Source organism: Triturus cristatus, chromosome 11 (genome assembly GCF_964204655.1).
Source record: "Triturus cristatus chromosome 11, aTriCri1.1, whole genome shotgun sequence".
In the NCBI taxonomy this organism is placed as follows: domain Eukaryota; kingdom Metazoa; phylum Chordata; class Amphibia; order Caudata; family Salamandridae; genus Triturus; species Triturus cristatus.
Window position 1 is genome coordinate 1,049,331,912 of NC_140594.1, and position 20,574 is coordinate 1,049,352,485.

Genomic DNA, 20,574 nt, shown 5'->3' on the forward strand with positions numbered 1-20,574 from the left:
GAAATGAAGAGAGCAGAACATGTGTCAGATTCTTACAATGTTGTGACAGCTGCAATACTGGTAGACAGATATCGATTTTCCACATACAGAACATCAATGCCTCCATTCTTATGGCTTACCTGATGATGGATTGGGAAGGAATGGAGACAGGGCTCCCCTTCGAAATTCAAAGAGGGTCTCATTGGGATGGACTGCTGATTACTTCCTGAGAACTGCAGGTTTGAGAGATGGGAATTGTGAAGGGCAGGGCTGAAGTGGTGACGTGGTTTCTTTAGGGCCTTTCCTTCTGTGTACTATTACTGCTACAGGAAGGTTAAATGAAGCCAGATGAAGAATCTCAAATTTGATTGTTGCAGGTGCTTCCGACTAGAGACAGCCTAATGCTACATGCCCTGAGATGCAATATTTTTACAGAACTAAACCACACTATTATCCTTCATCCATCCATGATCACCAGAAGGAAAGGGGAAGAGCATCTCAAGCACAAACATTTAAAGTACAACATTCCTGTTTTGTGGTTTCTTCAATCGGTTTTCTGGGAAAATGACACCATTTTTATTGAACTGTATTCACCCGGTGAGTAGTGATGGTGTGTGTGAACACTAGGGTTCCCATGGCATACAGTGGTATTGTAACACATGTAAATAATGTTGTTTCTTTTTACAGTTCTTGCATGCTTTCTCAAAAATCCTCCACAATATTCCTAAAATCCCTATATGAAAAACAAACATTGACTTAAAACCTCCGATTGTCAACTCTCCTTTTTCCTTCAATGACCCTCTCCTACATTTCCATCCTCTGCATGCCTCCTGTCTCTGAGCACAGCCTACTCTAAATCATATGCATGTTGGCGTAATCCATATTATTGTACCTTGGCAAATTGCCCACACGGTATATAAAAGATCACAACCTCTTTTTTAAAAGTCATACTCCTGCACCCTAATAATACCTCATCTCCTGTAGCTCATCTATTAATATCGCCAACTAATACATGAAATTCCCATTCCCCTCTCCCACTAAATATCACACCTATTATCCTACTCATGTGATATACCACATAGAAACTGGAGTAATTGCATGGAATGGCTTTGGTAGCGCACAGGACTAATCAAATTACCAACAATAACTACAAAGAAACACTAATCCTGGGACCTGCAGCATGTTGCTGACCAGTGTAAAGCACAACAATGCCTCGTCAGGGGTAGTAAGCGCTATATAATGAAATCACAATATCATTTATAACTAAACCAATATCATAACACTCAGCAGTCAGACAGTCAGTTGTAGTTCATATAGCCTGTCTAATAATTCCCTTTACTGCTTACTCAGTAGTGTACTAGTCTACAGTAACCCTGGGCGTAGTGGGCGTAGTGGGGCTACGCGGAGCATCACGGAGTAGGGCCAAATCTACGCACATCCGCACACTCCGCGTAGCCCCACTACGCGCCGCCCGCCTCCCTCTCGCCCTCTTTTAAAATTACTTACAACGTTAAAAGTAAAGAAAATTACTTACCTGAGCTGCGGCGTCCCGGGGCTCCCTCTTCCTGCTTCCTCGCTAACTTCTTCCTCACAAATGCGCTTGCGAGGACGCCCGCGCATGCGACGCATTTGTGAGGAAAAAGTTAGCGAGGAAGCAGGAAGAGGGAGCCCCGGGACGCCGCAGTTCAGGTAAGTAATTCTTTACTTTTAACGTTGTAAGCAATTTTATAATGAGTACGGGCGGGAGGCGGTTGGCGGGCAACTCTGCTCCGCCGTGGCGTGTGCGTAGTCTGCCTGCGCCACCTACTTTGCGGACCGCAAAGTAGGCAGCACTACGAACACTCTGCGGGCGGAGCGGAGCACTACGCCCATGTTTAGTCTACAGCAATGAATCAACCATTTCCCTTTCAACAGGTGTGGAATTACTAAAGGGAGCAACCACATTCCGCTGGCCAACAGAGCACTCCTAATTTAGCCCGGAACTGCAGATCCCAACTAGCTACATATATAGCCAATTCTCGGCATCTCCCAATGATAGTCACACTTGGGATGATAATAACAAAGTCCATCCCCGCAGATCTCACCACCAGTTGTCCCACAAATCTATGCATGCTCAGGACCATGAACCTTAAACAAAATATCTCAGAATGGACAACCCAGTGCTGTAACCAGCTAAGTGCACTATGAACATTAGAAATACCCCAAAAAAATCTGCGGAGCTGCTCAAAGCTGCCAGCTTACAAACATCTGTAAACTGCACACCTATATCTCACCCTCCTACATCTATCACACTGCTTAGCGCTGTGTCCCATAACAGAATAACCGCACCTCTGTGGTCCTAACTCACAACATGGAAAAATGGCCACACAGGATCACAACAAAGACAATCAACCAGATGTATCAGAGGGTTTTAACTATTCTGTGTCTATGGGAAAATGCTCTAGTACATATGGCCCAATATCCTTCCAGCCACACGTCCTACACAGTGTACTGCTCTACCCCTGGAGGCAAGTGCAGAACAGAATAGAATAGAATATGAAAAACCTGAGTCTGCTTAATTACTACAGGAAATCAAGTTCTTCTCCAATTGTGGCTTTTAGATAACATCCATACATCAACACTGTGGGGACCTGTTTTTCCCCAGATTATTGTTATTAGGCAAACATATTATTTGGGAGACATCTGTGCTTTGGAAGTCTTCATGCTGTACATAACCTGCTGAGAGCTGCTCCTTGGACAAACCATAGCAGCAGCACACATAACTCCTCCACCACATAGACTTCAGAGGCAATTTCTATGATTTGAGTTTCAAAATAGTACGGAAAAAATACAAAAACAGATCGAACAACTATACAAATTATTAAATGGTTGATTTATTTTGCAAACAAAATACAAAAATATAAAAAAAAAATGTAATGGGAAGTTTGGATCCTTTGAAACTTAGGTCCTTATTTAGGGTTTAAGGACACGGCATTCTGTCAAAATGTGATTGATATCCTGTTTGATGTATTAGCCAGAGGCTATGCATATGCACTCAATCAGGGGGGAGGGACATCAACTACAGAGCGTATTAAAATGTTCCATTTCGCTCTTATATGTATGCATATGTATTAATGTACTAATGTTATCTAATTGTTCCGTCACCAACCTCTGAGCAGAGGTCGCGGACCCCAGGTTAAGAACCACTGCTCTACAGTATGGAAATGAGAGTATATGGAGTGACTCTCCTCTGTGTGGAGAAGGAACACATTTAAAACCCTCTGCACTGTGCAGAATACCTACTTGAGTGAACACTCCCGGTGCTTGCAGAAAGTGGCAACGCACAACATACCACATTACATCTGATCCAACAACAAATATTCAAGCTCTAAAACATTTCCTGGGGACGCAAAGTCCCACAATTTGGAATAGCTCTATCTCAAGTCTGATGGATTCATCCAATCACCTTCCCTTTATGACACTAATGAAAACTGAACAGTTTGTTCAGGCCTCAGCTGAGGACCCGCCTGGACATGGGGAATGGCCATGTCCATCTCTTTGGTTTCTATCTACCCTCAAATTTGCTGTCCTTACATTAAGTTGGTCAATCAACTGCTGTAAACTGGGCACGTCAAAAACAGTGCATCTACACTATCAAACAAATAACATTTTCAAACTCTGTCACCAACAAATAAATGGTCCACTATGTGAGTTCTGTAAATTCTTGGCCTTCAAATGAACTGCAGGTTTTTCCTCTTCTTTTCAGTGTGCTAGCCTACCAACTGATGTGCGCCTCAAAACTCTCCTTCCTTTTCAGTGATATGAGCATCTTGGGTGTCGGTCCAGCTAACAAATATGCTATTGAAGTCGCTGAATAGATGTATAGTCTCAGATGGGATCAACTTACAGACAAGGAGAAACCTATCCTGCATCTCCTGGTCTCCCAAATACCATCCTCCATTTCCACAACCATGTGGCCCTTTCTTGGTCAAATCATTTTATTATTAACCTCAATATTCCTTGTGAACTGCACAACCTTGCAATGTCCATTTCTGAAATGAACACCCCCATATTGGCATGTGACCCTAGTATCAGCCAGACTGATTAATTCTTTCAAGTTTGCCTTCCTTGAGTCTTCTACTGGTACACCATACTACACCTGCATTTGATAACCCCCTCACCACTAAACATACAGTCCAATTGGCCAATAATGAAATTCACAAATAATTCACAGATCATCTCCACTGTCTAAAACCAAGAGTATGCAGTGGAAAAAGGTTGCATGCCGTTTCCATTACCACATCTTCGATGAACACAAGTGATTGCACTTTTGGCTAGAATATCTGGGCCCCCAATGCCTCTAAAAAAAGAATTGCTCTTACTCCATCATTAATCTGTCAACCTGCTATGCCATTCAATCTCTCTGGATCCTTGGCAAATGTTTAACTTATTTCTGCAACAACAATGACTCATTTTGGACCAAATATCTGCCAAGTGGGTGTGTTTCTGCTACCTGGATTCATCTGCGTGATCTTCTCCAAACTTTCATCTGTGACCTCTCTTTGGCCTCTGAGTCAATATTAACCAAGACTGTAAACTAGACAAGACGTTTCCCCACCACTGAAAGATGTACACAAGGCGAGGGTAATCAGAATGGGCAGGTCAAACATTGTTTGAATAATCATAAGGCTTGTATGAATTCCACTGTTCTGCTAAGCATGCTCTTATCAGATAGATGGAAACTTATTGCAGGCCTTAGTCCTTTGTAGTGGCTCAAAGCACCCTCTATGGGATGCGTACTGATTAGCATTCAAATAATTTGCAACGTATTATTGAAGAGCAATGTTTTTTAATTCGAAACTCAACTCCTCAATATAAACTAGGTTGTCCTTGATGTAACCACTGCTGACAATTGTTTTGCTCTGGCTTTTAGCATCACAAATGTTTCTCAAGGATTGGAAAAGCATCGAACACTGCTGTTCACTAGACTGGACGGATGTATCAAACCAATGGCAGAAACTTATAATCACAGGAGACCTAAGTGTTTTTTTTTTTTTAAATATCCGATGTTCCTTAAAGGAATCCATGCTGTCCATTTGGGAAATCATAGCCACGATCTTCCAGTGGTCTCATTTGCCACTGCCTGCATACCCTGCGGTTGCCAAACATGGCTCCCAAAGGGGAAGGTGTTCAAGAGGATGGTTTCTCCATTGTGAACCAGTTACCACATCCTTTTGAGTAGTTGCCAACTGTTCTACCCTTTGATACACACCATGCTGAACTAAGGAAGTCACCCTGGTCACATGTTTGCCTAATTGCAGCTCGGTATGGGTTCAATGCATACTAAGGAGCCATTTGTCATTGCAGATCCTTTGAGTTTATGAATCACATGGTTTGCGACCCCAAATGGGTTTGTACATCTGTACATTGCTGTAATACCATCACTCAGTATCTATGTTACCCATTACTTGTGTCAACCTGCTAATTGCTCTAGTTGCGTTTCTGCAAGTTTTTCCACATTCAAAGGAGCAATATTTCTAGTTTTTCGAGGGTGGGGTTTTTAAATGTGTGAAGATGATGTTCTTCTTACCACAATATGTCTTTACATGAGCTCTGGGGAATCAACTTACTTCCAGTGGCTTGCAACCCGGATGCACTTCTTTGAATTTACTCTTGGGGCAATCAGTATCTCTGAATGTATATTTGATTTCATAGCGCGTTCCAGCCACCACCTGTATTAATTACACACAGAAAATGTACATAGTTTACTACATGTTTGCATCAAAAAATACACCCAAGAATGTATGAAAAAGTACTGCAAATGCACAGTTGATACATGAAGAAATCTTGTCCACAGAAGCAGGCTGCTCCAATATCAAGCTGTTTCCATTCATAAAGAGACCTGAACTGGTAGGTGTGTTCTACATGAGTAAATAAAGTATCTGGCAGAAGATAAAGGAAGATTAACAAGTTCTTAAAAATATATAGGCTACCCAATGTTGGCCTCCATGTCTCTAAAGAGGTGATACATCGCTTATGCAAGTCCAAATGGCATCCTCATAAACTGAAACACTTGTAATGGTGTCATAAACATGATAAGTGGTCTAGAGGCTTTAAATAATTTGATTTGAGGGTACGCACTGTGAAAATCAAGTGTATCGAACACCGTAGTTCCATCAAGCATTAGCAAGAATTCAGTGACCTTTATTAGGGGTTGGCCTTCAATTGTGATACAGGCATGAAGCGCTCCTATTACAACACACTTGGGCCTGATTTATTATTTATAAGGTAACAGTGGTTCTGTTGGGTGAAAGTATTGCTTTGCGCATTAGGCTTAGTCACGCGTTATTCGAACAAAATACAATAATTAAACTTTAAGCAACACACAAGACAGTTCAAATGCAAGACAAAATTCTTTATATATGAATTGCGTCATTCATATATGCATACATCAATATTTTCACGAAGGGCCGTCAGGCAATAGTGTGATGACAGAAGTGACACAGTGAATAATAAGTGCTCAGTGACAATGTGCGTGATATGTACAGTAGTTTAAAATCGAAATTATTCGAAAGTGGCCAGGGGGTGTCAAATAGTAAAGCTGCGCAATGGAAGAGTTCTTTTTTTGGCGCAGATTCTATGCAAAGGTCCACAAAGTAGTCGACGTTTCAACCCTAGTACTGCACTCTTGATCGGTCAGTGCGGGTCTTCATCAGGACTTGAGTTAAGCGTGTTGGCCTGTGAGTAAAAGAGGACTAAGTCAGGTGTGTTGTCACTAGAACAAGGATCTATGTACTAAGGATGGTAGAAGACTCACCTTAGAAAGGTCTAAGTCTATGTAGTGAGCATCCGGCATGTGTGTCAGGATGGGGTTCACTCCAATGGTCTATCGTGTTGATGGGCCTGTAAGTAGTTACAAACATTGTGAATATAAGAAAGAGTTGGGTGTGTGTTAACGACTAACGAGATAGGGGAGCCTGACTTGCTCACCTATGTTAATTCACTTGAGGCTCCATCATCGTGTTTAATATTGGCGGTATCTAGAAGATAATAAATAACGTAATAAATAACGTTGGTTAGCGTGAGAAAACCATTGCACCTATGCTGTGTGGTGGGCTGGAGTGGTGCACGGTTGACGCTCACCTATTTACTTACGAAGTGCTGTCTATAATCCAGGCCCTTCTATCTCCTTAGTGTGGGTAAAAATGGGCTTCTTCAGACGAAAAGAAGCAAGATTGAAGTTTGAGTTAGATAGCCTCGGATCCGAAGGGACAAGGTCTGAGAATAAACGCGGTCGCTTAGGGATTCCCAATTACCTTATTCGAAAGAAACGGACAGCCGGCCTGAGGGTCCTGGCTCGTCTGATGTCTGCGGTGAGTCTGCATAAAAGCCTAGTGCGGCGTGCGCGTGGACGCCGAGCGCTGTTGGTTGTTAGGCAATGGGTTACGCTAACGTCGATGAACGTATCAAGTTCCCATGGTGACCGAGTGCATCATCGGGGGATTCTGTGCGCCAATTGGTGCGAGGCGGGAGCGTCAAAGGACGTCACTGCTCGTCATATGTTACCATCGTAACCACGCAAACAACGAGTGTCATCTGAGGAATTCACATGCGCCGATTGCTGTGACGCAAGTGGAGTGTGGCAAGAGTAACAAGGAACGTCACTTGTTGTGGTCAATGTTAAAATCAAAGTCAAACATAGTGGAATCCATCCACAAAGTAATGAGTGTCTGGGCACAATTAATGATGGCATGTACAGCGATCGATGTGACATATGAACACTTAATTCGACAGTCGGAATGGGAATAATGTCTCCATATACAAGTTGTGCTCGGGTACAAATAAACATTTTAAAATCAGCATAAGAGGATTCCAGTGATTCGTGCTACATTGTGCGGTTCATGGCAGTCATGCACATAACATAGACAAATTCACGGAGTGCCAAACAGTACATAGGTAAAAAAGTCAGGCAGTTCTAAATACACTGAAATTGGGGGGGGGGGAGAAAATTATTACACACAGTGAATCTAAAGTATGTTGAATGATTCAGCCAGTTTTTTGTAATCCTGTATACCGAGCTAAGGCGGTGATCAAAGTAGGCCCATTTGTTTTGAGATCTCCTCCATCTCATTCAACCCGTTCTGGACCGAGTTAAGTAAATGGATCCATCTACACTCCTTGTAGTTCAGTGACCTCGCTATTGAGCCACCCCTGTTGCTAAGGACAATCTTTTCAAGTACCCACCATGTGATGTTATTGGGAGAGTGATTGTGTGAGGCATAGTGCTCGACCATAGGGGCCCCTTGTACCTTGCATCTTATCCTGCTCATGTGCTGCAGAATTCGTACTTTCACTTTCTGAGTTGTTTGTCCCACATATGTAAGTCCGCATGGACATTGGATGGCATAAATAACATTCATGCTGTTGCAGTTAGTAAATTGGGAAAGTTTGTATGTTCTACCAGTATATGCGAATGTAGTTCCTTCATAGCATACGTCGCACGCCTTGCATTGCCCACATTTGTGGTGTCCAGTTACAGGTGCCAGCCCCAAAAGGTCCCTGAGGTCAGGTTGCTTAGGTGTGTCCAAATATGCATTCACCACCGAATCCTTGATGTTTTTACCTCTCTTGAAGGCGAATGTGGGGTCTTGTGATATCTGTAGTTCACTCGCTACCAGGTTCCAATATTTCTTTACAACTTTCTTTATTTCATTGCTTTTAGTGTTAAATGTAGTCACACAGACTATTTTGTCTGCCTCTGGTTGTTTTTGGTTGGTCTCCAACAGTTGCTCCCGGGGGCAGTACCATGCCCGTTTCTTTGCCCGTTTGAGTAGGCCTCTTGGATAACCTCTCTCTCTGAGTCTGGATACTAATATTTCAGATTCCCTGAAATAGTCTGTCCTTCTTGTGCAGTTCCTCCTCAGTCTGAGGAATTGGCCATAAGGGAGGTTGTCTCGCAGGCTGCGTGGGTGATGGGACTGGTATTTGAGTAAAGAGTTTCTTTCCATGGGTTTTCGATACAGATCACAGTATAGCAGATTATCTTGTGAGCGGAATGTTAAGTCCAGAAAATCAATTGCTTCGTTATTACTCATCATTGTGAACTGGATATCTGTAGATCTCATATTTAACCAGGTAAAGAAATTATTGAGTTCGATGTTGTCCCCTTCCAAATCATTATCACGTCGTCTATGTAGCGCTTCCATACTGCGATGGCATTAAGGTATGGGTTGTCCAGACTATATAGATGTTCTTCTTCATAGTGGTCCATGTACACATTCGCTAGACTTGGGGCATATGTAGCCCCCATGGCTACGCCCTTGCACTGATAATAGAATTGTTTCTTGAATGTGAAGTAGTTCTTTTTCATGGCAATGTCCAGTAAAGAGATCAAAAATTCAGTGGGGATCCAATGCGGTCTTTGTCTGGAATCCAATGTGTTTCTGACGATATCCAATGCAGTGTCTTGAGGAATTGAAGTGTACAAGGAGGACACGTCTAGTGTGACCAAGAGCTGAGTATGGGGATCGAATGCCTGTCCTTCTAGTATTTGGATGGCGTGTGTCGTGTCCCTTATGAATGATTTCGTTTTAGACACAAAAGGTTGTAAAAAATAGTCTATAAATTGATTGAGTGGCTCCAGGATCGAGCCACATCCCGAGACAATAGGTCTTCCAGGTGGCTTCTCCAATCGTTTGTGTATTTTAGGTAAGGTATAGATGGTCGGTGTTCGAGGCTCTTTGCTGTTGAGGAAATCATGTTCATGCTGGCTTAGGAATCCTTTAGAGAGACCTCCTTTGGTCACTTTTTCTATCATGGATTTAAGAAGAGGCATCGGGTCACGTGGGGTTGGTTGGTAACTATCCTCCATTCCTAGTTGTCGTTCAAGCTCATCTACATAGTCGTCCGTGTTTTGAAGTACCACTGCACCACCCTTATCAGCTAATTTGATAATGATGTTTTTATTATCGCTCAAGGAACGTAAGGCACTTTTTTCTTCTTTGCTGATGTTGTACTTTATGTACTTCCTTTCTGCCAAAATTTGCATAGTTTCTTCGAGTACAATCTTCTCATATGCCAGTATTTTGTCACTCACCATATGTGCCCCTGGGGTGAAGGTTGAAATGGGTCTAAATCCTGTGGCAGCAGGTACAGGGTTATAGGTATTTTTGCTAAAATAGTACTTCAATCTGATTTTACAAAAGAAGCATTGCAGCTCAATTTTAATCTGGAAAGAGTCAGGGATGGTTGTAGGGACAAAGGAAAGACCTTTGGCAAGTACGTCTTTTTCAGCCTGGGACATGATGTGACTTGATAGGTTGATGATTGGATCAGATGAGTTAGTGCTATTCTGATTCATAGGAAGCATGATGTTGGCTTCAGTCGAATGGGGTGTGGGTTGTAGAGTAGTCCCCGATTGGTCAGGAGACTGGACAAAAGGAGTGTGGACCTCTACCATCTGTAAGTTTGCCTCCGTGTAGATATTTCCCCGTGTGTCTCCGGTTGGTAGAACCGAACTCGTGATATGCCTTGCTGGGTGTTCCTCCCTCTGTTCCATCCTCTCGGTCTCTCCCAGTTCTGAGCTCTCCCTCCGCCCCTGTTGTGTTGGCGGTAGCCCTCTCCTAAAAAACGTGAACCCTGGTTGGTTTGTGGGTTTGAGGAAGGTCCGTCAGATTCAGTATCTGAGCCACTTCCCACAGAGGAATTTGAGAAGGTGTAAAATCTTCTGGGTCCCTGTCGACTTCTATTGCTGAAGAAACCCTGACTGTCTTGCTGGTAATAGTCGTCTGATAAATATGGATAAGTTATGTTCTTATCGTAGTTCCTTATATCTTTGGATAACTTATCTAGCTTCCTATTCAGAGTGATGGTGTTGAAGTCAGAGAGTGTCTTTTCCGCTCTTTCTAATGCCTCCCTGGCGTTGGTAAGGGAGGTGTCATCAATCAATTCCTTTTTAAGGTTCTCTATTTCTTGTGTTAGGTTTTTAACGTATTCTAATGCTGTTTCCACCCCAAGGACCATCCAATGCCTGGAGCAGTTGTTTGCTACGTAACTGAACCCTTCTCTGAATTTCGGGATATCTATGAATATAGCCGGCTCATTGCGTACTTGTAGGCCTTTGGGGATTATGTTAGACTGGAGATATTTTGTCAATACATGCCCGTGAAGGCGTGCTCTGATTAGCTTCTTCTCCAATCTCTCAATTTTAGCCAGTTTCTCATTCAGACTGGTGTCTGCAGACACTCTATCTGAACCTAGTAGAAACCCAGAGGCTCCCTGGTCATGTATCAATTTGGCTATATAGTCTTCACTATATGACAAAGTTTCTCTTTCAGACATACTAGAACAAACCACAAAATAATACACAGTAGAAAAGATTTAGAAAATTAGTCCCAAGACATTAAATGAGAGTAAAAACCCTCGCAGGTAAGAACCTGCACCAATTATACTTAAACAAATAATGGGGTGACCCAGTATCCCTCAGAACCTGGGCAGTAAGTTTATAAGGTAACAGTGGTTCTGTTGGGTGAAAGTATTGCTTTGCGCATTAGGCTTAGTCACGCGTTATTCGAACAATATACAATAATTAAACTTTAAGCAACACACAAGACAGTTCAAATGCAAGACAAAATTCTTTATATATGAATTGCGTCATTCATATATGCATACATCAATATTTTCACGAAGGGCCGTCAGGCAATAGTGTGATGACAGAAGTGACACAGTGAATAATAAGTGCTCAGTGACAATGTGCGTGATATGTACAGTAGTTTAAAATCGAAATTATTCGAAAGTGGCCAGGGGGTGTCAAATAGTAAAGCTGCGCAATGGAAGAGTTCTTTTTTTGGCGCAGATTCTATGCAAAGGTCCACAAAGTAGTCGACGTTTCAACCCTAGTACTGCTCTCTTGATCGGTCAGTGCGGGTCTTCATCAGGACTTGAGTTAAGCGTGACGGCCTGTGAGTAAAAGAGGACTAAGTCAGGTGTGTTGTCACTAGAACAAGGATCTATGTACTAAGGATGGTAGAAGACTCACCTTAGAAAGGTCTAAGTCTATGTAGTGAGCATCCGGCATGTGTGTCAGGATGGGGTTCACTCCAATGGTCTATCGTGTTGATGGGCCTGTAAGTAGTTACAAACATTGTGAATATAAGAAAGAGTTGGGTGTGTGTTAACGACTAACGAGATAGGGGAGCCTGACTTGCTCACCTATGTTAATTCACTTGAGGCTCCATCATCGTGTTTAATATTGGCGGTATCAAGAAGATAATAAATAACGTAATAAATAACGTTGGTTAGCGTGAGAAAACCATTGCACCTATGCTGTGTGGTGGGCTGGAGTGGTGCACGGTTGACGCTCACCTATTTACTTACGAAGTGCTGTCTATAATCCAGGCCCTTCTATCTCCTTAGTGTGGGTAAAAATGGGCTTCTTCAGACGAAAAGAAGCAAGATTGAAGTTTGAGTTAGATAGCCTCGGATCCGAAGGGACAAGGTCTGAGAATAAACGCGGTTGTGTCGTACTTTAATATTCGGGACCGCGTAGGGGACAGGGCCCTACCCCTGTCTATCTTGGTATTAGCAAACCGCAAATGGTAAATGCGGCATGTACGAGTGCTTTATATATCGTTCTAGCTATGAATGCACTGTGTACACGTTATTCTGCTTCACTACGCGGGTTCCATTTTGGAAGCAGTGGCCATCTTGTCATTGCCCTCACATAGGCTATAATGGAGTAAATACGGGCCTCACAGTACATGGGCTTCTCCTCTGACTTCTCTGTGACCTGGGCAGCTGGCTCTGCTGCCCCGGGTCAAACCGGTCTCACGAGCTCCCCTTCCTCCGTCCACCTGTGATTAGCATCAGGGCTTGACCCGTCATAAAACCCTTTCATTCTACACAAGCCTCCGGATAATCTCTTTCACACCTGCTTGTTCCTGCTTTATGACTTGTTTCCCAAAACAGGAGATGCTCGTGTTTATTGGGGGGTCTATTGATATCAAATGTGGGATCTGAACCTTACTGTGTAAATCATTGTGGGCTGGCCGAACTGGAATGTGGGATGGTCATCATGACTCTGCCTTTTCTTTGTAATGTATACTTGTAATGGCCGTATCATAAAACCTAGGAATGTATGCTTGAGGCAAGAAAAAGGGTATTTAAGATGAAGTCCGTTCCTATGATTTTCAGCAGTCTCCTGAGAACATACACGCTGTTGTACTTCTAGGATACCTGTAATTGGTCTGCAGCCAATAAACGAATCTTTGACTTCACCCAGAAGACTCTGTGTTTCTGTAGGTCTGGAACAGGGTGAACCCAGAAGTCATAGGGTGTGTGCCCCTGCACCGCTGGGTCTAAAATACCCAGTACTTCAGTTTGGCGCCCAACGGGGGGCGATTTCAGCGGTACCAGTCCAAGCCAGAGGTTCGTGAGGAGCTTCGTGTGGAAATTCCGGAGGAAGGCCGCCACTTCATCGACCCCTGCATGTCGACGTGGTCCGAAAGTCTTTTCTGCGAGGTTCTCCGCGTCCCGACGGCTACGAAGGACTGCTGCCCTGATTAATCGACCTGTTTTGGACCCTTGACGAATCTGAGAGAGCGAAACAATCGAGAGAGTCTTCTGGTGACGCCATCGATCAGCAATATTCAGTTAAGTATAAGTGGAGCGTCTCCCATTTGATTTGGTATCCTTCGGGATCATTTGAATTAGTGATTTGGAGTTTGCAAACGCCAAAGCCAGAGGACTCGTGTATTCACGAGACTATCGTAATCGATAATCCTTTGACGTTTGGATCTAGACTAGTGAGCAAAGATGCCTGGTTCTGGACTATTTGGTAGATTATTCTGTTTGGGTTGTGGAAAAGATTTCCAGCTAGAGGAATCATGTCCGGTTCCAGCGGTTGGAACTCCAACTTATGAGCTCTATGTAAAACATGGCGTAGGCCCCATTGCATATAACGAAGTGTGGATCCACTACACCAGGAAAGACGGTGTTTTAAAATGGCCCCAAAATGGTAGTTTCGACACCAATATTTTAGATAATTTGGAAATTAAATTGTTTAAGAAGAAAGCCCGGCCGGCGATGTTTCACTCTTTCCGCTTATGGCGAAAGGAAGCCAAACAGAAGGAAATTAAGTTAGCGAAAAAGAATAAGAGAGAGAAAGGTATGACAGTAATGCAAGCAGCTGTACAATTTAAAGACAATGAGGAGGCGCAGATGAGTGAGCAATTGCACAGGCAGCGCAAGTTAGGGATTGACAAATGTTACCCAGCTTTACCACATTCTAAGCAGAATGAGTTAGAAGAAAAGGAGAAAGATCCCTTGATGTCACATTTGTTGAGTTCGCCACCCCCGTATGCTCAAAATGCCACGGCACCTCCCCAGCTTGTGAATATGCCACCTCCAGTCAATATACTGCAAGCCTTGCCGCTACCGCCAGTTGCTTTGCAGCCGGCTCTTATCCATGTAGCGCAGCCCTCTCAAGGACCGCCAGTTGTGCTTCCAACTGCCCCCGCACTTCCTGCGACTTTGCCTAATACAGCAGCTGCCTCTTCTGACACTCTTCCTTGCACAACTCCAGTACCTGTTTCTGCATCCTCTTTTCTCCCCTCTGTTTATCCCCCTGTTTTCGCCTCAGCTTCTCCTTCAGCGCGACAGCGCTTAGCTAATGTGGTTTCTACATTAATGTCGCCTCTCTTTGACTCGTCTGGTGCGACTCCTGGTTTACAGCGTAAGCAATTGCGCAGTCAATTGCCTAACCCTGACGAGAAAAAGGTAATAGATAACATGGCGCGTAGATGGATTGTTTTCCCTTCACTGTATGATGTGGAATCAGTTGTCAACGTTTTCCATCAGTGGGATGCCCCAAAACAGAGATATGTGTTCGAGAAAATTTGTGAAATTCTCTGTGAAGAATTGGAAGATAGTGGTAAAAATCCGAGCCCGCAGGAATTGTGTAGAGTGAGGTTTGATTTTGGAACTGGTATAATTGTGGACCGCGGAGTAGATAAAGCAGTTGCGGTTGTATTGTCCTTCAGGAATGATGATTGTCAACAGTCATTGTTTGAACAAGATGTCCTTGTGGGGAAAAAGGTAAAAGCGCGACAATACCCCATGAGAGAAGTTCCCCCGGTATGGAAGGAAGCAGTTGCAGCTGGTGCCGGTAATCCCGCTGTGCCAGCGCATTTCCAGCGTGTTTGGGTGCATGTCCCATGGAAGCGCTCAGAGGTGTTAGCACTTAAGCAGTCCTTACCTGATCCCCGTAAAAACCCAGCAGGTTATTATAAAGAGTTGTCACAGACGGCAGGGTCATGCGTTATGAATCTGGCCGACATAGACATGTTATTTGGTAATGTTGTTCCACAGGCTCTATGGGGATCAATTCGTAATGCAGATCACGATGCAGAACTAGGGGATACATGGGCTAACATCGTTGCTGCTGATGCTAGACAAACTGGTGTCGCGAAACCAGAACCTTTAGTAGCTGAACTGCCTGGTAGAATCATCACGTATATGAAGACAATAATGCCTGCGATGCGCGTAAATTGGGACAAGTTATCTGCATGCAAGCAGAAGAAAGATGAGACAGTGTCAGACTTCTTTACTAGGTTTGAAGAAACATTTATTGACCACAGTGGGCAGGATATGAGTACTGAGGGTGGCCAACGGTTATTTGTGGATAAATTTGTGCAGAATTTACTTCCTGACCTGTGTAAAAAGTTAAAAGATTCAGAAAGTTCTTGGGCTGTTTCTTCTTCAGCGCAAATACTGGCTACTGCACAGTATTATGAAAAAAGAGATAAAGACGAGAAAGATAGAACAGAAAAGAAAACTAAGGAATTAAAGACAAAGGTCCTTTTACAGCAGGCCTATCCGCCACGTGGAGGTCAGAATAATTATAGGCAACCCCAAGGCGTCTATCACCAACCCCAACAGTTTCAGAACAACCAGCAAATGAACGGGTATTATCAACCACGTGTCCCTGTAGGTCCCAACCAATGTTCATACTGCAAAGAGGAAGGTCATTATAAATATAGTTGCCCTAAATTAATGCAGCGGAACGGTAATGCGTATGGCGCAAGAGGTAGGGGTGGTCAGCAAGCTCCTAGAGGCCGAGGGCGTGGAAATGCACCCCAGAACGCGCGTCCTCTGCCGCCTCAAAGTACCATCAATAGCTTTGATCAGCAGGCTAACGCGACTAGTAATACGGCCCAGTATTATAATAATGATTATTATGCAGAGGACGGTGATGCAGAAAGTAATGATTACTAGGACAGCCATAGACAGAGAGAGGGAGTTGTTTCAGTGCCAGTGGATCAGAGTGGACCGTATGTTGAGGTGACTACAGCAAATGTAACGGAGCCTTTTCTGCTAGACACTGGTGCTGCAAAGAGTTCAATCATGCATTCAAAACTCCCTGGCGCACCTTTGTCTGGCGATATAAATGTTTCAGTAGGTTTTTCTGGCGCCCCAGTTAGGAATCCGATTTCTAGTCCCATGTCACTTTCTGTTGGACCTTGCGAGCTGAAAGCACCCCTGATTCTGACCACAGGTTGTGGTGAGAATTTACTGGGATTAGATTTGTTGAAAAGATTGCATGCTACACTGTATTGTTCTCCTTCAGGAGTACAACTTACATTAGGCAAGAAAGTGATTTCCCCAATGTATTTGTCTAAAAACACAATGCCGCCTGAATTGTCATCCCTTCCGGATGCCCTTTGGGCTACTGGTCCCAATGATGTGGGCCTCTTAGAGATACCACCATATGTGGTGACTTTAAAGTCTAATGTCAGACTGCCACGTATTCCCCAGTACAAGATCTCTAATGAAGGCCAGAAAGCATTGTTAGACATTGTCAGCGACTTGATTAATAAGGGTGTGATTGAAGAGACAAGAGGCAACGTTTGCAATAGTCCGATTTTACCTGTCTTAAAACAAACGGACCCTTCACAGCCACCTGTTTACAGATTTGTGATCGATCTCAGAGAGGTTAATAAGATTGTTGTGCCACAGTTTCCGGTTGTCCCTGATATAACTGCCTTGTTAACGATGATTCCAGCCTCTGCTGCATGGTTTTCAGTGATTGATTTAAAGAATGCCTTCTTTAGTATCCCAATTGCAGAAGAGAGCAGAGACATTTTTGGTTTTAGTCTGGGAGGCCGAAGCTTCCGCTTCAAACGCGCTCCCCAGGGCTACTGTGAGAGTCCATCAATATACAGTCAAGCTTTGAAAGCGCAGCTTGATGCACTTGTTTTACCTAGTGGCGCTATCCTGATTCAGTACGTGGACGATTTACTAATCGCTGCGGATACTGAAAAGATTTGTAAAGAAGCCACATTGTCACTGTTGCGCCATTTATCCGCTTTCCATCACAAAGTGTCTCTCTCTAAGCTGCAATATTGTCGACAAGAAGTGACCTACTTAGGTCATCTCTTATCGAAGGAGGGAAGGAAACTGACCCCAGAAAGAATTCAAGCCATTGCACAGTTGAGTGTGCCAAGAACACAGAGAGAAGTACGTGCTTTCTTGGGCATCACTTCATACTGTAGGCATTGGATCCCTAGTTTTTCTTTGTTGGCAAAACCTTTAGTAGCCTTAACATGCAAAGACACACCGAATCCTATCCCATGGTCTGAAGAGTGCCAGAAAAGTTTTGTGGAATTGCGTAATGCATTATGTTCAGCACCTGTGTTGGGTACCCCTGACTACAGTAAGCCATTTACATTGTATGTTCACGAGAAAGATGGTTGTGCGTTATCAGTGTTAACACAGCCTTTTGGCGACAGACCGCGCCCATGCGCATATTTTTCATCAACCTTGGACCCTGTAGCGAGGGCATTGCCAAGCTGTCTGAGAGCGACAGCTGCTGCAGCAATGTCTATCCGACAATCTGCTGGTTTGGTAATGGACAATACATTGATTGTTATGGTTCCAAATGCTGTAGACACATTATTAAATAGGACCAAGACACAACACTTGACTAGTGCGCGATTATCAGGTTATGAGCTCACACTGTTAGCAAATCACATACACATAAAGAGATGCAATACGCTGAATCCAGCTACGTTATTGCCAGTCCCAGCAGACTCAGACGAGATTGAGCAACATGACTGTCTGTTCAGAACAGAAGAAGAGACGAAAGGGAGAGTAGATCTAAAAGATACTCCCCTGACTGAGTGTGATGGCACTTTATGGGTGGATGGTTCATGTTTCAAACTCCCTAATGGTGACACGACTGCTGCATATGCTATCACGACTTTACACACGGTCGTGGAAACTGCACGAGTGCCACATAATTCGGCCCAAGCAGCGGAATTAATCGCCCTCACTAGAGCATGTGTGTTGTCTGAAGGAATGAGAGTGAATATATACACAGATAGCCAGTACGCCTTTGGCGTGGCTCATAATTTTGGGCGTTTGTGGAAAGAGCGTGGGTTCCTGACTTCGCATGGAGCTAAAATTCAGAATGGCAAGTTGGTGAATGATCTCCTTGAGTCACTGACCCTACCGTTGCAAGTTGCGATCATGAAATGCAGTGCGCACAGGAAAGTCACAGATGATGTTGGACGTGGGAATGCGTTTGCTGATGAGACCGCGAAAGAAACAGCACAGAATGTAAAGACTAGAATGTATGTTGCAGGCCCCGCAAGATGGGTTAATGATGTGGGAATGTGTGAGAACACAATAGAGAGTGTGAAGTCGCTTCAAGCTGAAGCCACAGAGGAAGAGTTAAGCAAGTGGAGAGAAAGTATGGGTAAGTTGGATGAGAATGGTTGTTGGATTGATCTGACAGAACATAGGCGATGGTTATTGCCTGATGCATATGTGCTTCCAGTGGTTACTATGGCACATGGAATGGCACATATCAGTACGAAAGGTATATGCAAGTTGTTGGCTCCAGTATGGCAGAATGCTGGGATTCCCAAGTGTGCAGAGAATGTGGTCAAGAATTGCATGGTATGTCTGAAGTATAACCCTGGTAGGGGAACCCCAACTCCAGCTGGTCACTTTGCACCCCCATCATGTCCATTTGAAGTTTTGCAGCTGGACTTTATTCATATGGAAAGATGCAACAACCTGAAATATGTACTGGTGGTTGTTTGTGCTTTCTCAAAATGGATAGAGGCTTATCCTCTGAAAGATAACACTGCCCTATCCACAGCCAAAGCCCTTGTGAAGGAATTTTTCCCTAGGTTTGGGATGCCAAGAATGGTGTGGTGTGATAACGGAAGTGAGTTTGTGGGGAAAGTGATGAAGAATGTATGTGAAGGGCTAGGGATAAAGCAGAAGTTCCACGCTGCAAATCACCCCCAATCAGCTGGATTAGTAGAACGCTACAATGGAGCCTTAAAGCTCAAGCTGGCCAAAATTCAGGCGAGCACCGGTCTTAAATGGCCTGATGCTCTGCCTTTAGCACGCCTGTCCACCAGAATGACCATACACTCACGAGTGGGACTTAGCCCTTACGAGGTTGTCTTTGGCCGCCCGGCCAACGTATGGGGTGTACCGAGGCCTACGAAGTTTAGTGAGATTGAACATCCAGTACTACTCGATTACCTGTATGATTTGACTGTTAAACTGCGTGTTTTGCACCAACAGGTACATGATACTCTTCCCCAAGCTTCTGAACCTCCTGGACACCCTATCAACCCTGGCTCGTGGGTCCTGATCCGAAATTTCCAGCGTAAGAGCAACGACGAGCCTCGCTGGATCGGCCCTCACCTTGTATTCCTGTCGACAAGGTCAGCGGTGCGAGGTAAAGGGGAAGAAACTCTGGATCCATGGTACCCACTGCAAAGTAGTCCCCTTGCCTCTGCCATATGACCAGTGGGTCAAGGAGGGTATCGCCGACTCTGAGACGGACACTGTACCTCGTTTTGTACCATTCAGTGACGCACGCCTAAGAGGCACAGTTTCAGACCAAGAGAGTGACAATATTCTGCAGGAAGCTGTGCCACCATCAAATCGACTGGACACCACTGAGCCTGAACTTTTGTTTCAAGACCAAACAGCACCTGGCCGTCTCTGCTATAATTTGAGACCAAGGCCCATGGACAAATAAAGATTTCCTCAATATTTCCTTTTTGACATTTTTGCTCTCCCATCTGAAGGACTTTCTTGATTTTTGTTTTTCGAACCACCATCCGGGTTCTGCCGCAGGGTCGCGGTGCCAAGACTTTGGGGTACAGGCCGAAGACGTTAGGTCAACGGTTCTGGTTGGTCTAGGGCGTTTCCCTGGACTGACAGGCGTGCCCCTTAGCAGAAGACACTCATCCACCGCGAGCGGCCCGAGTAGAGGATGGAGTTTTTTAAGATGGAGAGACCGATTGAGGAAATGAACTTTAACGCAAGGATGTGTAGAATTGTAAAAAGTAAATGTTTTGTATTTTTGTGCCTTTTTACACTGTGTAGCATAATGATGTTTATTGTAGGATTTGTGTTCTTCTCCGCTCAAAAGCCCATTGAACCCACTGAACAGCCTATACCTCTTTCTACCGCCTCCTCTCACTCTTTTCACCCTTTGCCTGAGCACGAACAGACCAGACGATCAGAGTTTGTAAATAACTCGTTTATCCAGCTCTTGCACCAGCACCAACTAGTAATGAATACTACCAA

The 20,574-nt window shown here is 44.1% G+C and overlaps 1 protein-coding gene across 2 annotated transcripts in view; it reads right to left on the reverse strand.

Annotated features, from left to right (window-relative positions):
* The window catches only part of LOC146785929 (uncharacterized), a 226,286-nt gene that overhangs the window by 112,462 nt on the left and 93,250 nt on the right, over nt 1–20,574 (reverse strand). For both annotated transcript variants that reach the window (XM_085635329.1, XM_085635330.1), the window contains exon 8: nt 5,589–5,690. In XM_085635329.1, the coding sequence (XP_085491455.1) occupies nt 5,589–5,690 (102 nt within the window). The remainder of the gene's footprint in view (nt 1–5,588; nt 5,691–20,574) is intronic.